We start from the raw sequence: 14641 nt of genomic DNA, 5'->3' as shown, positions 1-14641 counted from the left end.
TATAATGCATTTTGGAGATATAAGATTGGACACCTAATTCAGTATAAAGCAGTGAGGGAAGATGGGTCATCTCCTTAGAGATTATGACTATTGCTTAAAGATGTGGCTGAGAAAAGGAGAAAGACTGGGAGGCATTCCAGGCCAAGGTGCAGGAGATATATAGGAACCTAGGAGTAGGAAATGTTTCTGGAAGCTAGCCTGGGAAGTGGAGGCCATGATTGGCCTAAAGATGAGGTTGGAAGGAATCATGGGCTAGATGACAGAGGGTCTTGTACATCATGGTAAGAGACTCAAAACATGATGGGAGGCCAGCAGGAAGCTATTCAAAGGTTTAGAATAAGTTTGGTTCTGGTGTTTAATCAGATCCAGATTAATAGAAGATGTAATGGCCCATATCTTATCTCAATAGGGGAGGTTTAATTTGCCTCTGTCCTAAGAAACCCATTTATTAGACATTATCTTAGTCCTAGACCTCTCCTTAGTACTCATAATAAAGAAAAGAGGTTGTAAAAAACAAGATCTGACATGAGAGATTCTTTTCAAGCCCATCCTTGAAGGGTGAAAGTGAAAGTGTAGTCTCTCAGTTGTGTCCGACTCTTTGTGACCCCATGGACAACAGCCCACCAGACTCCTCCGTCCATGGGGCTCTCCAGGCAAGAAGACTGGAGTGGACTGCCATTCCTTCTCCACGGGATCTTCCTGATCCAGGGACTGAACCCAGGTCTCTTGCCTTGCAGGGAGATTCTTTACCATCTGAGCCACTAGGGAAGCCCATCCTTGAAGGGTAATGAATCCATTTAATTTGGTTTATCTTAGAGTCAGAAGTATAAAAAAAAAAAAAATCCAATGATTTAATTTTAAACTTTCAGTTATATCTCTCAAGATAGTTTTATTGGCTTTTTTATGTTATTTTTTATCTGTTTTTAACTTTCCTAAAAAATTATCTCAGCTGTTTCTAGAATCGGAATTAGAGAACTTCATTTGAAGGAAACGTTCTGGATCAAGCATCCTTCTTATTTTAGTTTCTGTCCCTGGTCTGGGCCCCTTTTGAAGTCTGACCTACGTAAGGTTGTGGCTACTATCAGAGCCTGTGTGTGGCTTTTAGTTCACAGCTTTCCTCTTGGAAGCTGTGAACTTTTCTGGGAGAATGGTAACAGCCTTATGCCAATAATTCCCTTGAATTATCTTTATTTTATTTTAGAATTACTTTTTTTTTTTAAATGGACATATATTTGACATATGGTATTATATTAGTTTAATGTTTAGGACATGGTGGTTTGACATTTGTATACTTTGGGAAATAATGACCACAATAGGTCTAGTAACCATCTGTCACCACACAAAATTAATATAATATTATTGACTGCACTCCCCATGTAGTATATTATATCCCCATGGCTTATTTATTTTATATCTGGGAGTTTGTACCTCTTGGTCCCATTCACCCATTTCATTTCTTCCCCAACCTCCCTCCACTCTGGCAACCACCAATTTATTCTCTGTATGTGTCTGTTTTTCACTGGGTTTAGTTGGTTTGTTCTGCTTTTTTTTTTTAGATTCCACATACGTCAGGCAGCATTTTTTCTTTCTCTGCCTGACTTATTTCCCTTAGATAATACCCACAATTCCCTGAATAATCCTGTGTTTCCTTAAAAAATTTATTTGATCTATGGAACTAATTTCCTGGGATGAATGATATCTAATATAGAGCTTTCAGTGTCTCTTATCTACAATACTTCAGTTAGGACTAAGAGCATTATTTGAGGGCTAACAAAAATGTGGATAATGGGAGTTACTATATAGAGATAACCAGGGAAAAGAAGGCAACTAGCTTGTCTTATTTGGTATGGGAATACTTTTATAACTGTCTCCCTTTCATAGTCAGGTCCTTTTCTTTATGGGGTTGTATCGGGTAAGAGGCGGAGACAAAATGGAGTAAGTTAAACAGTTATTTAATGAAAAAGAAATGCGTAAAACTAGACAACAAAACCCAACCCAACAGAATCATTACAAACAGCCAGGCAATTCCTCTTTTCTCAGGAAAAACTGGAAAAAAAGTTAGAAGTTGTCCTTTCCTTTTCAGCTAAGCGTTTTGAAAGGAGACTCATACTACCTTTCTTCCCTTACCAAGCATTGCTAACTGGGAGGATCATGGCATTGCCTGGGCCACCTCCCTGAGTGTGCTTTTGCGAAGGATGTCATGACTTCTTAATTGCCAGATCTAATGCGCACATTCTATTCCTCTTCTTACCGGTCTCCTTTATTTTATCTCAGTGGTTCTCAAAATTTTAAATTGTTAAAACGGATTTCTGGGCCCCACCTGCCGACTTTATGATCCAGTAAGTCTAGGGCCTGCGGCTCTGAGGTTCCCGAGTGACGCTGGTGCTTCTCCTTGAGAACTATTGTTCTATCGATAATAGTGACCGTCTCTCCTTGATATATACTACTCTTTTTGCTTCTGTAACAGACTATGCTCCTGGTCCCCTTTCCCTACTCTGAACATTCTTTCTTGGTCTCCCTTGTGGAGTTTCTTTACCTTCCTTTCCTCAGCAGGCCCCCTTGACTCAATCCTGAAGGGTTTGTGTGCCTCATTGCTAGTTAGACTTGCAGTTTATGATTGCAAATGCATTTATAACAAGAGAAAGTAAACCACTAACTATTTTGTTTCTTAAATTTTGAAGCATGTATATATTCATCTATGAAAAAAGTAATCAAAGGAGACAACCTAAAAAAGATGAATTCTGATAAGTTTTTAATATATGGGATGACTAAAGCTTAAAGAAGCTATGTTACTTTAAAAAGCTTATCAAAATATAATTACCATACCATAAAATTCTCCCCTTTAAAGTGTACAATGCCGTGGTTTTGATATATGTACAGAGTTATATAACCATCACTGCTATCTAATTTTAGAACAATTTTGTTTCCTCTAAAATGAAACCCTGTATCCATTAAGCAACCTCTCCCTCTTTCCTCTCCTCAGCCCCTGGCCAACATTAATCTACTTTCTATCTCTGTGGTTTTGCCTGTTCTGGACATTTCATATGAGTGGAATTATACAAAATTTGGCCTTTTTTGCCTGGCTTCTTTGACTTAGCATAGTGGTTTCAGTGTTCAGCATATTGTAGCATGTATTGGTATATTCCATTATATGGCTATTCCATATTTTATCAATTTATCAGTTGATGGACATTTGGGTTATTTCTACTTTTTTGGCTAGTGTGAAAAATGCTGCTGTGAACATTCATATTTAAGACTTTATGTGAACATATGTTTCTATTCTTTAGGTATATATCTAGGAATGGATTTGCAGGATCATATGGTAACTCAGTGTTTAACTTTTTGAGGAATTGTCAAATTGTTTTCCAAAGTGGCTGTACCATTTTACAGTTTAAGTTACTTTTTGAGTTTCTTGTTTTTGCTTTAATTATGGCTTTTAGATGCCTTAATTTAGAGTTACAAACTGAATTTCTTCTGAAAGAAATGTTGTTTGTCATATCAAATTTATCTCAATTAGTCAAAGCATTTATCACTATGTTATCGTAACCCTATTTTAGATATATTGTATCTTATCTAAAAGTGAAATGGAATAGATAACATTAATTTATCATTTTTGTTAACAGAGTGGGAGGCTAAGCAAAGAACTGGATTTAGTAAGTCACCACGTGAGGACAAAACTTGATGAACTGAAAAGGCAAGAAGTGGCAAGGTTAAGAATGCTGATTAAAGCTAAATTAGATTCTTTTCAAGGTAAGTGCTAAAGAAAAGGTCAGAAAATTCCAATATTTGGTTTTGAGGTCAGTTTACAGACCATGTTCCTTTAGTCAAAATTTAATGTTAGAATTGATTTGGCTTCTCTTAATTTTTAAAATGTCATTCAAAAATCAAAATGATTGCCCTTAAAAAATTATATCAAAAAAGGAAGAATGAAAAATAATGAATTAAGCCATTGCTTTAAAGAGGAAAAATAACATCAAAGAAGACCAAAAGAAAGAAGGGGACAGAAACTAATTAGAACAATTTCCATAGATGAAATAGAAAAATTGGCAGAGCTAGCTCCACAAAAACACCAGGTTCAGACAATACCAAAGGCAATTCCACTAAACCATTAGAGGGCAGATTGTCAGTGCTATTTAAAGTATTCCAGAGCATAGATGAAGAAGGAAACTTCCACACTCTTATCATGTATTGATGCCAAAACCAAAATTATTAGATATTAAAAGAATACTCTGTCATAGCAAGTGGATTTATTTTAGGAATGCAAGATTAACTTTTTAGGAAATCTAATATTATAAATTATTATATGTGTAGATACAGGAAGAAAAAATTTTTTGGTGACAAAAGAACTTCCAAAGTCAAAGGACAAATAATTAATTGGAATAAATCTTTCAAGTTTGTATTTTTTAAAAAATTATATTTATCAATTTATGCATTTCTTTGGCTGTGCCTGGTCTCAGTTGTGGCATGGGGTATCTTTGAATTTCATTGTGGCACATGGGATCTAGTTCCCTGACCAAGGATCGAACTTGGGCTCCTTGCATTGAAAGTGTGGACTCTAAAACACTGGACCACTAGGGAATTCTCCTCAATTTTTAAAAAAAAATTAAGATAATTATTTTTGGTACAATATAAGGTTCATAGCAAGATTGAGGGGAAGGTACGGATATTTCCCATATACCCCCATCCCCAAATGTTCACAGCCTACCCCAATACCAACATCTCCCAACAACTGATGAACCTACACTGACACATCATGATAGCTCCAAATCCATAGTTTATATTTCACTCTTGGTGTTGTACAGTTTATGGGTCCAGGTAAATTTATAATGACATGTATCCACCATTATAGTATCATACAGAGTAGTTTCACTGCCCTAAAACTCCTCTGGCTCTGCCTATTTATCCTCCCATATTCTAATTTTAGACTATGAGGAGATTACACAGCTAAGAAGCAGAGTTTTTGAAATGTGAAGCTATCTCAAAGAAAGTTCATACGATCACCTCCATATATTCAGAAAAGGCATTTGACAAGAATTGACACATCTAATTAATTTTTTTAAAGCCATAAAATAGTAATCAATAGATACTTCTGTAACATGATCACATATGTCCAGCTCAGCTACACATACTTATTGGAGAAACACAAATATGTATTTTAACTAAAATCAGAAACAAAACAATGCTCGCTGTGTCACCACTACTAATTAATATTGTATTGGAGGTACTAATCAAAGCAATTATACAAATGAAAAAATTGGAGGTGAAGTAAATGGAAAGTAGGCAATAAAATCATCTCTATTTGCAGATAATAGGCACTTGGAAAACTCAATGTAACTGTGAAAAACTTAATATATATGACAGGAAAATTCAGCAAGGTAAACAATATACAGAGGGCTTCCCAGGTGGTGCTAGTTGTAAAGAACCCTCCTGCCAATGCAGGAGATGTAACAGACACGAATTTAATCCCTGTGTAGGGAAGATACCCTGGAGGAAGAAATGGCAACCCACTCCAGTATTCTTGCCTAGAGAATCCCATGAACAGAGAAGCCTGGTGGTCTATGGTCCATAGGGTCTCAAAGAGTCGGATCCGGCTGAAACAACTTAGCATGCACACAAGCAATATATAGAAATCAATGTTTTTTCGTATGTGCAAACAACAGCCAGTTAGGAGATGTAATGGAAGAGAAAACTATTCACAATACCAACAAAAACAAAATACCCAAAATAAACCTATTAAGAGATGTGAAAGACTTACAGATAAAAACTTGAAAATGCTTCTGAAAGACACAAAAGTAGACTTGAAAAAACAAGGAAGACATAGCATTTTTCTGACACAAAACTCAGCATTATAAACATGTCAATTCTTCCTAGGTTAATTTATAAATTTAACATGATCCAAATAAAAAAGATCGGAGAAGGCAATGGCACCCCACTCCAGTACTCTTGCCTGGAAAATCCCATGGACGGAGGAGCCTGGTAGGCTGCAGTCCATGGGGTCGCTAAGAGTCAGACATGACTGAGCGACTTTACTTTCACTTTTCACTTTCATGCATTGGAGAAGGAAATGGCAACCCACTCCAGTGTTCTTGCCTGGAGAATCCCAGGGATGGGGGAGCCTGCTGGGCTGCCGTCTGTGGGGTCGCACAGAGTCGGACACGACTGAAGCGACTTAGCAGCAGCAAATAAAAAAGATGTACATTCTTCCCCTGGTACTGGCCAAGTTAATTTTAAAATTCATATGAAAAGGGAAACAAGCAAGTAAAGCAATATGCCTCTTAGGAAGAACAAAGAAGAAGGACTTGATATATTAGATATCAAAACATATCACTGAACATCAGACATTAGAACTCTATGATTTTGTCATGTAAGTAGAAGGACCAGTGAAACAAAATAAAAATTCTGGAAATAAAATTAAATGCATATGGAATTTAGTTTGTATTAAAGGTGGTATCTCATTAGTGAGATAAGTGGTCTTAATAGAGTTGGATACCTATTTGGAAAAAGGTATAGTTGGATTTATAGCTCATATATATCAGGATAAGTGCTTATGTAAATCAAAGATTTAAGTGTAGAAAATAAAACCATAAAAGCAAAGTTGACAACATAAGTGAATTCCTTTATTGTCTTGGAATGGCCTTTCTAATTATGAATCAAAACCCAGGGGCCAGATTTGGCAAGTGAGATACCCTTCAAGCTGGCTCCTGTATAATATGCCTGTATAGGTTGGTTATCTGGGTGGTTCATTGTCATCAGTAAATATCTGAATATTTACTAAGGACAGAGTATAAACTCCAGTTGCATAAAAATCACCTGGGGAGCTAGTTTAAAAATACAAATTACTGAATCTCACCTCTATATATGCTGATTCTGGGGATAAGTAATATGCATTTTAAACATGTACCTCTGGTCAATGGATCATATTGGAGAAATTGTGTAGAGCAGTGGTTCCCAAACTTTTTGGTACCAAGGACCAGTTTCGTGGAAGACAATTTTTCCATAGACTGGTGGTGGTGGGGATGGTTTCAGGATGATGCAAGTGCATTACATTTACTGTATACCATATTTCTATTATTATTACATTGCCTCCACCTCAAATCCCTGGAGAAATGGAAGGCTACCCACTCCAGTATTCTGGCCTGGAGAATTCCATGGGCTGTATAGTCCATGGGGTTATAAAGAGTTGGACAGGACTGAGCGGCTTTCATTCATTCGTTCATTCCACCTCAGATCATCAGGCATTATGTCCTGGAGGTTGGGGACCCCTTGTGGCTCAGGTGGTAAAGCATTTTCCTACAAGGTGGGAGACCGGGTTCGATGCCTGGGTCAGGAAGATCCTCTGGGGAAGGAAATGGCAACCCACTCCAATACTCTTGCCTGGAAAATCCCGTGGATGGAGAAGCCTGGTAGGCTACAGTCCATGGGGTCGCAAAGAGTCAGACATGACTGAGCGACTTCACTTCACTTCTTCACTTCACTTCAGTGTAGAGGGTAAACTCTCTGCTGGTGAATAGACTTAGAAAACAAGTACCAAATACTCATTATCCTGAAACTAAGGACATCAGTGAGAGGTAAATTAACTCATACCATCCTACTTCATGTAGTCAGACACACGAGGCAGTTCTGTCCTTGAAGCCAGGCCTAAGGTGGTTTGAGATTTCTTTGCATTTAGACAACTTCCATCTCCTTAATCTTGGCAATGTTTTCTTTATTCCAAAACAGGGGCTAGATTTCATTACCTAAAGTAAACTGTCTTATATCCTTAGAAAAGTTATACATATTTTCTCCTTGATTCACAATTTATGAGTTAAAATTTCTGATAATTTGAAGAAGGGCTTAGTTTGAAAATGAAAGTTGCTCAGTTGTTTCTGACTGTTTGTGACCCATGGACTATACCAGTCATGGAGTTCTCCAGGCCAGAATACTTGAGTGGGTAGCCTTTCCCTTCTCCAGGGATCTTCCCAACCCAGGGATCGAACCCAAGTCTCCTGCATTGTGGGTGGATTCTTTACCAGCTGAGCCATAGGGATTGGAGGGGGTGTAATTTTTAAGGTAGGCAATAGATTCATATGGCTTAAAACAAGAGTATAAGAAAGTTCCTGGATAGTTTTGTACATTATTAGTTTCCACTGCCCCCTAATACCATCCTTCCTGAGTGTCTTTACTCATACATAAGCAAATACAAATAGAAGTTCACATTTTTCCTCTCTTTTTATGCAAAAGATATATGCAATATACATTTTCTGCCATGTATTTTTCCTTTAATAATTTTGGAGATCTTTCTGTATTAATATGCAGAGACCATCTTTTTTTTTTTTTAGCAGCTGCATATATTTCCATTATATAGATATATCATAAAATTTATTTACCAGAACCCTGTTGATGGATATTTGGGACATGGGGAGAGGGGAAGAGAGGGTGAGATGTATGGAAAGAGTAACATGGAAACTTACATTACCATAAGTAAAATAGATAGCCAATGGGAATTTGCTGTATGGCTCAGGAAAGTCAAACAGGGGCTCTGTATCAACCTAGAGAGGTGGGATGGGAAGGGAGACGGGAGGGAGGTTCAAAAGGGAGGGGATATATGTATTCCTATGTCTGATTCATGTTGAAGTTTGACAGAAAACAACAAAATTCTATAAAGCAATTATCCTTCAATAAAAAATAAATTAAAAAGAAGAAAAAAGTTTTTACTGTAAGTTACACTGAGTCAACTAGTCTTTCTCGAAATAACATTAAAATGCACACATTAAATTGTATTCCATTCCAGATTCAAGGATATTATCTTTGCCTAGAATAACAATATATATAATATTCTTAAAAAAATAATTAACCTTTAATCTAAAATGCTGAATTCTCTTATAAAATATGAATTTTTATTCCTATGTATCATTTATGTAAATTTATGATTCTAGCTTCTAGTAACTTATTGTTTACAGTTTTCCCATTTTCTTTCAGATACAGGGATAGACCACCATGCTCTTCTAAAACAATTTGATCATCTAAACCACCTGAATCCTAACAAGTTTGAATCTACAGATTTAGATATGCTAATCAAAGCGGTGAGAATAATTGTCAAAATGTATTATTTTTATTGTACCTTTGAGATTTTGTAATTTGACAAATTCCATGAAATGGTAGTATAACTTTTGTATACTCTCTAGAATATCTTTAAAGGGAGAGAGTGTAACTCTTATTAGGACAGATAATAATGTGGACATACAGATCTGTAATCCCTTGCCAACAATTCCAAAATCCAACATACTATAAAAATGGAAACCTGGCTTGAATTCTAGTAAGGCTATTTATAGTTTTTTTCCTAGCTTACTTAATATGAGTACTCCTAGATTTTGATAAGGAAGTGCTAATCTATTTATACTCTTCATGGGTGTTACAAAATATTGCATATATGCCATATATCTTTTCTAAAATCTTGAAGATTTTGAAACACATCTGGCCTCAGGAATTTTGGATAGCAGTTCATAGACCTCCGGTGTTGTACTGTATGGAGTTAGCAGACTAGATGTTCTAGTCTGGGTATTCTTGCGTTTAGTTAAGTTGTTAGAAACGATTCTAGTTCTCTATATGGTACAGATTTGATACAGTCTCTTCCTTTTTCTTCTTTTTAAAGTAAGTTTATATATTACTTGCTTATGCAGAACTTCCTAAGGTTGAAACTAGCTTTGAACTTCTAGCTTCTTTGAATGCCTACACCTCTGATAGTGTTGATTGCTTTAGTTGCTAAGTCATGTCCAGCTCCTTTTTGAGCCTATGGACTGTAGCCCTCCAGGCTCCTCTGTCCATGGGATTTCCCAGGCAAGAATACTGGAGTGGGTTGACGTTTTCTTCTCCAGGGGATCTTCCCGACCCAGAGCATGAACCTGCGTCTCCTACATCAGCAGACGGATTCTTTACCACTGAACCGCCTGGGAAGCCCATCTCTGACAATAATAATGACTAAATTAGAAGGGTAGAATTTAACACAAAAGTTGAGTATGTTTTAGCCCTCCTATACTACCTTCTGTTAGACAGTATGCTATATGGAAGAAGCCTTTATTTATATTTTTAAGCACATTTTCTTATTTAATTTAAATATTGCTTTATAGGCTACAAGTGATCTGGAACACTATGATAAGGCTCGACATGAAGAATTTAAAAAGTATGAAATGATGAAGGAACATGAAAGGAGAGAATATTTAAAAACACTGAGTGAAGAAAAGAGAAAGGAAGAAGAATCTAAATTTGCAGAAATGAAGAAAAAGCATGAAAATCATCCTAAAGTTAATCATCCAGTAAGGACTGTGAATTTACCTATGGCTGATTCATGTTGATGTATGGCAAAAACCAACACAATTTTGTAAAGCAATTATCCTTCAATTAAGAATAAATTAATTAGTTAAAACAAAACAAAATATATATAAAATCACAATTAAATGAAGATACTTCTTTGTGCCAGATAGAATTTTATCATGTTATTAGTTCTTAAAATCTTGAGTTAATTTTTTATAGTTTTTCAATTTTGCATTTGAGTCTCTATATATGGATTACAGTTTGTCTTATGTGTTTGGTTTTTTTTTTTAATTGATTCACAGGGAAGCAAAGACCAACTTAAAGAAGTGTGGGAAGAGGCTGATGGATTGGATCCTAATGACTTCGACCCCAAGACATTTTTCAAATTACATGGTAACAGAGTTGATACAAATATTAATATTTATAGCTTCTGTCTGAAAAATAATAGATGGTTTAGTCTTAATTGATTTCTGCTAAACTTTTCTAATTGAATCCTATTGGTAGTAAATATTTAGAGTTTTTCTCAAGGGTAGTATAATAGTCTTTATTACTGGTCTGCAGTATAAAATATTTTAGTTCAGTAGCTGTCTTTATACTTGCTTTTATTTTTGAATCATCATATGACTTACTGCAAGTTTCTCTGTAAAGTGAAGGTATTTCTGTGGCATCTAACAGACATTAGGCTGTAATATTAAAATATAGTCTTAAAGTACATTGCTTTATATTTTGGCAAAAATTGGTTAACATATATTTTTCTCAATAACTATGGTGAATTATGAGTAAGTAGTGAATTGTTATCAGTTGGACTGATCGGAGGCTTCACAAAAAGAAAGAAACCTTTTTCTGTAGCATGTTGATGCTTTATCTAAGTAATATTTTTGCAAACCACTTGTAATTAGTTGTACTTTAACTGTCTATTTTCTAAGGCATTAAAATCAGTTTTTGCGTTTGTAACTTTTAAACTTTAGATGTCAATAGTGATGGCTTCCTAGATGAACAAGAATTAGAAGCCCTATTTACTAAAGAGGTAAATGAGTTCATTAAGTATTCAGTGGCTTTGCTCTCTCTTTTTTCCTTCTATTACCTTCCTTTCTTTTATGTTGGTTTTAAAATTTTCTTTTTAGTTGGAGAAAGTATATGACCCCAAAAATGAAGAGGATGATATGGTAGAAATGGAGGAAGAAAGGCTTAGAATGAGGGAACATGTAATGAATGAGGTATGTTTGAAATGTTTACCTGTTACTTCTGCGGATTATTCAAGTTCTTGCAATAAATCTTATTGTTAAATAGAAAACAAATGTACAGAATAGATATCTAATTGTACTTTGCATTTTTGATTCATAATTGTCAGTAGAGTCCCTTAGTGTAAATAAAATTATTTTGTAACTACTTTAAAATGTTTTAAAGATTAAGATGCTCTGCATATAAAAGAATGCTATAAAACCTTCTTTAGAAGTAAAAAATTAGTTTTAGCTAAGAAATTAAAAACTCAATGCCTTAATGGTTTATAACAACAAATATTTATTTCTTGTTCATGTTATTAAGCTAAAAACTCTGAAAGAGCTATCATAGACAGGACAGCTTAAGCCCATGGTTTTTGTTTTTGTCTGTACTGCACAGCTTGTGTGATTAGCTTGTGGGATCTTAGTTCCCTGACCATGGCTTGAACCCAGACCCTTGGCAGTGAAAGTGTGGAGTCCTAACTGTTAGATCACCAGGGAATTCCCCAAGCCCACTGCATTGCTTCAGTGATTTTCACCTGATATTTGAGCTTTTCATGGTAAACTAGGATTTCTGTTGAGTGCTGGCATCTTACATAACAAATGAATTTCTTTGGCCATCATAGAGTTCAATTTTGTAACTGAATTTGCCATAGTCTACAAGAGCCACTGAAAAGGATTTAGAACGGTTGTCAACTTCATCTTTGATTTAGTTAGTTGTTTGTTTTTAGGAAAAAATGCTGTGAGTATTTAACTTAAACTCCTTTATTCTTGCCTAAAAAAGTCCTCTTGCTGGAAAGATTGTTGCCCAAGCCCTTAGCTTCAAAAGGAATTATAAATTCCTTTTGAATTTATAATTCAAGGAGGAAGGAAAATAATATTAGTCTAATCAGTCATATCTGCAGACTCAAACTTGGTGATCTTTGGGGATTTCAGGTATTTTCAAATTTGAATTATATAGAAGAGAAAGTTATCTATTTTCTGATTCTAGTATGGTATTGAGTGTTGCTTTGTTTTTTTTCCCTCAGTTTCTATGGATGTTAGGCTAATGCTAATTGCTGTATGTTTATGTAGCAGCATCTATTAGAAGAATTTCTAGTGTCTAAATAATAAGAAAGGGTTATTTTACTTTACATATACATTTTCCTTTAATCAGGTTGATACTAACGAAGACCGATTGGTGACGCTAGAGGAATTTTTAAAAGCTACAGAAAAAAAGGAATTCTTAGAGCCAGATAGCTGGGAGGTAAGACAACCTACTTGAAATGGGATGTATGGTTCAAGAAATTTATATCAGTTTATTCCCTTTTAACTTTTATTTGCCATTATGTTTGCATGGATAGTTTTACCATCTTGGCTTTTCACATAAAATGTCACTGTAAAATAATGAACTCGATTTCTTGAAAAGCTGTGGCAACTGATCTCTACTAGTAATCACATTGCATGTAATTAGAAGTCTTTTTTAAATTGTACTTAAGTGTAAAATAATGTTCATTCTTGAAAATTAAAAATATGGATACACTTGAAGAGTGAAGTGGAAGTTACATGTAATTGTACCATCCAGAAGTAGACACAAATTATGCATTGTGTTATGCAAGTTTGGAAATCCTTTGTGTATTTAGTATTATGCATATATATAGCATACAGTGTATAAATAGTGTCTGTCCCATTTTTAGTTTACATATATATAAAAATTCATATCTATATATGTTTTAAATGGCTTTATACTATATAAATGACTTTGTGAAATTCTATGTTGTAAAATTTAGTGATAGTTCATGAAAAATTTCCAAAGCCATGTCTCAAAATCATCATTTAAAAAATGACAACTTAGTATGCAGTTGTATGATAGCATAATTTTTATAGCCATTCTTCCAGGTTCAGACTTTATTTTTTTGCTGTGATAAATAAAACTGTGATAACTATCCATTTGTTCATGCATTTTGGGGCATCTGTGATGATTTCCCTAAGATTAATTCCTAGGAATAGAACTTTTCTCAAGTTTTATGAGAAGGTTTTAGTTTTTAAACATAGCTGCCAATTTGCTCCCCACCAAAGGTATTTGAATTTATATCATAGTTTACTGTGTATAAGTGAGTGCAGACACGTCTTGAAAAAAATGGTTGAGAGGTACTAGCCAAAGTAGACTGAAAAGAGAACACTGTCTTTTCCTATATAAAATAAAATTACCTTTTTAGTTAGTTTGAAATAAGGTGGCCAACTGTCCTGGTTTGCGTTGGATTGAGGAATTTCCCAGGATGTGTAATTTTTCAGTGTTTTAACCTGGATGGTCTTAGACAAATTGGGACAATTGGTCATCTTAGTTTCAAATTAAATAAATCAGCTTCTTTTTTGTTTTAAGTTTTTGTCTAACATTTCAACTGTTTCTGGACATTGGTGAAGAAGAAGAATGCTCAGATTATTTGAACAACAAACAAGCACTCAAGGGATTGAGTGCTTGTGGTGGACTGGATCAATAGATAATTACATACCTTTTTCACTTTGACTTAATTTCAGATTTACAAAAAAATCTGCAAGAATAAACAAGGAATTCCTGAACACCTTTTTTTTTTTTGAGAGTTGCACATGATGCTGCTTTAACCTTAAATACTTGAGGGTGTTTTTTCTGCAAAGATTTATCTTATATAATCACAGTAAGACTATCAATGTTACACACAATACTATTCTCTAATCTCTAGATTTTACTGAGATTTTTGTCGATTTTCCCTGTATTGTTCTTTACAAAGGAAAATCCAAGATCATGCATTGGATTTAGTTGTACTGTCTTTCTAGCGAATCTGAAAGTTTCTGAGTCTCTGTATCTCATAGCATTGATATTTCTAAAAAGTTGTTCAGTCGCCCAGTTGTGTCCGACTTTGCGACCCCATGGACTGCAGCATGCCAGGCCTCTGTGTCCCTCACCATCTCCCGAAGTTTGCCCAAGTTCATGTTCATTGCATTGGTGATGCCATCCAGCCATCTCATCCTCCAATATCCTCTTATCCTTCTGCCCTCAATCTTTCCAAGCATCAGGGACTTTTCCAATGAGTCAGTTGTTCCCATCAGATGACCAAAATACTGGAGTTTCAGCTTCAGCATCAGTGCTGCCAATGAATACTCAGGGTTGATTT

At 35.2% G+C, this 14641-nt stretch overlaps 1 protein-coding gene across 1 annotated transcript in view; it reads left to right on the top strand.

Annotated features, from left to right (window-relative positions):
• NUCB2 (nucleobindin 2) overlaps positions 1–14641 on the top strand; it is a 42270-nt gene that overhangs the window by 19292 nt on the left and 8337 nt on the right. The window contains exons 5-11 of the mRNA XM_068988735.1: positions 3624–3750; positions 8959–9062; positions 10107–10292; positions 10593–10683; positions 11259–11317; positions 11415–11507; positions 12667–12756. Coding sequence (XP_068844836.1) covers positions 3624–3750; positions 8959–9062; positions 10107–10292; positions 10593–10683; positions 11259–11317; positions 11415–11507; positions 12667–12756 — 750 coding nt within the window. The remainder of the gene's footprint in view (positions 1–3623; positions 3751–8958; positions 9063–10106; positions 10293–10592; positions 10684–11258; positions 11318–11414; positions 11508–12666; positions 12757–14641) is intronic.

The sequence above is a fragment of the Capricornis sumatraensis genome, chromosome 16, assembly GCF_032405125.1.
Source record: "Capricornis sumatraensis isolate serow.1 chromosome 16, serow.2, whole genome shotgun sequence".
NCBI classification, from domain to species: domain Eukaryota; kingdom Metazoa; phylum Chordata; class Mammalia; order Artiodactyla; family Bovidae; genus Capricornis; species Capricornis sumatraensis.
This window is presented reverse-complemented; position numbering and strand designations above follow the sequence as displayed.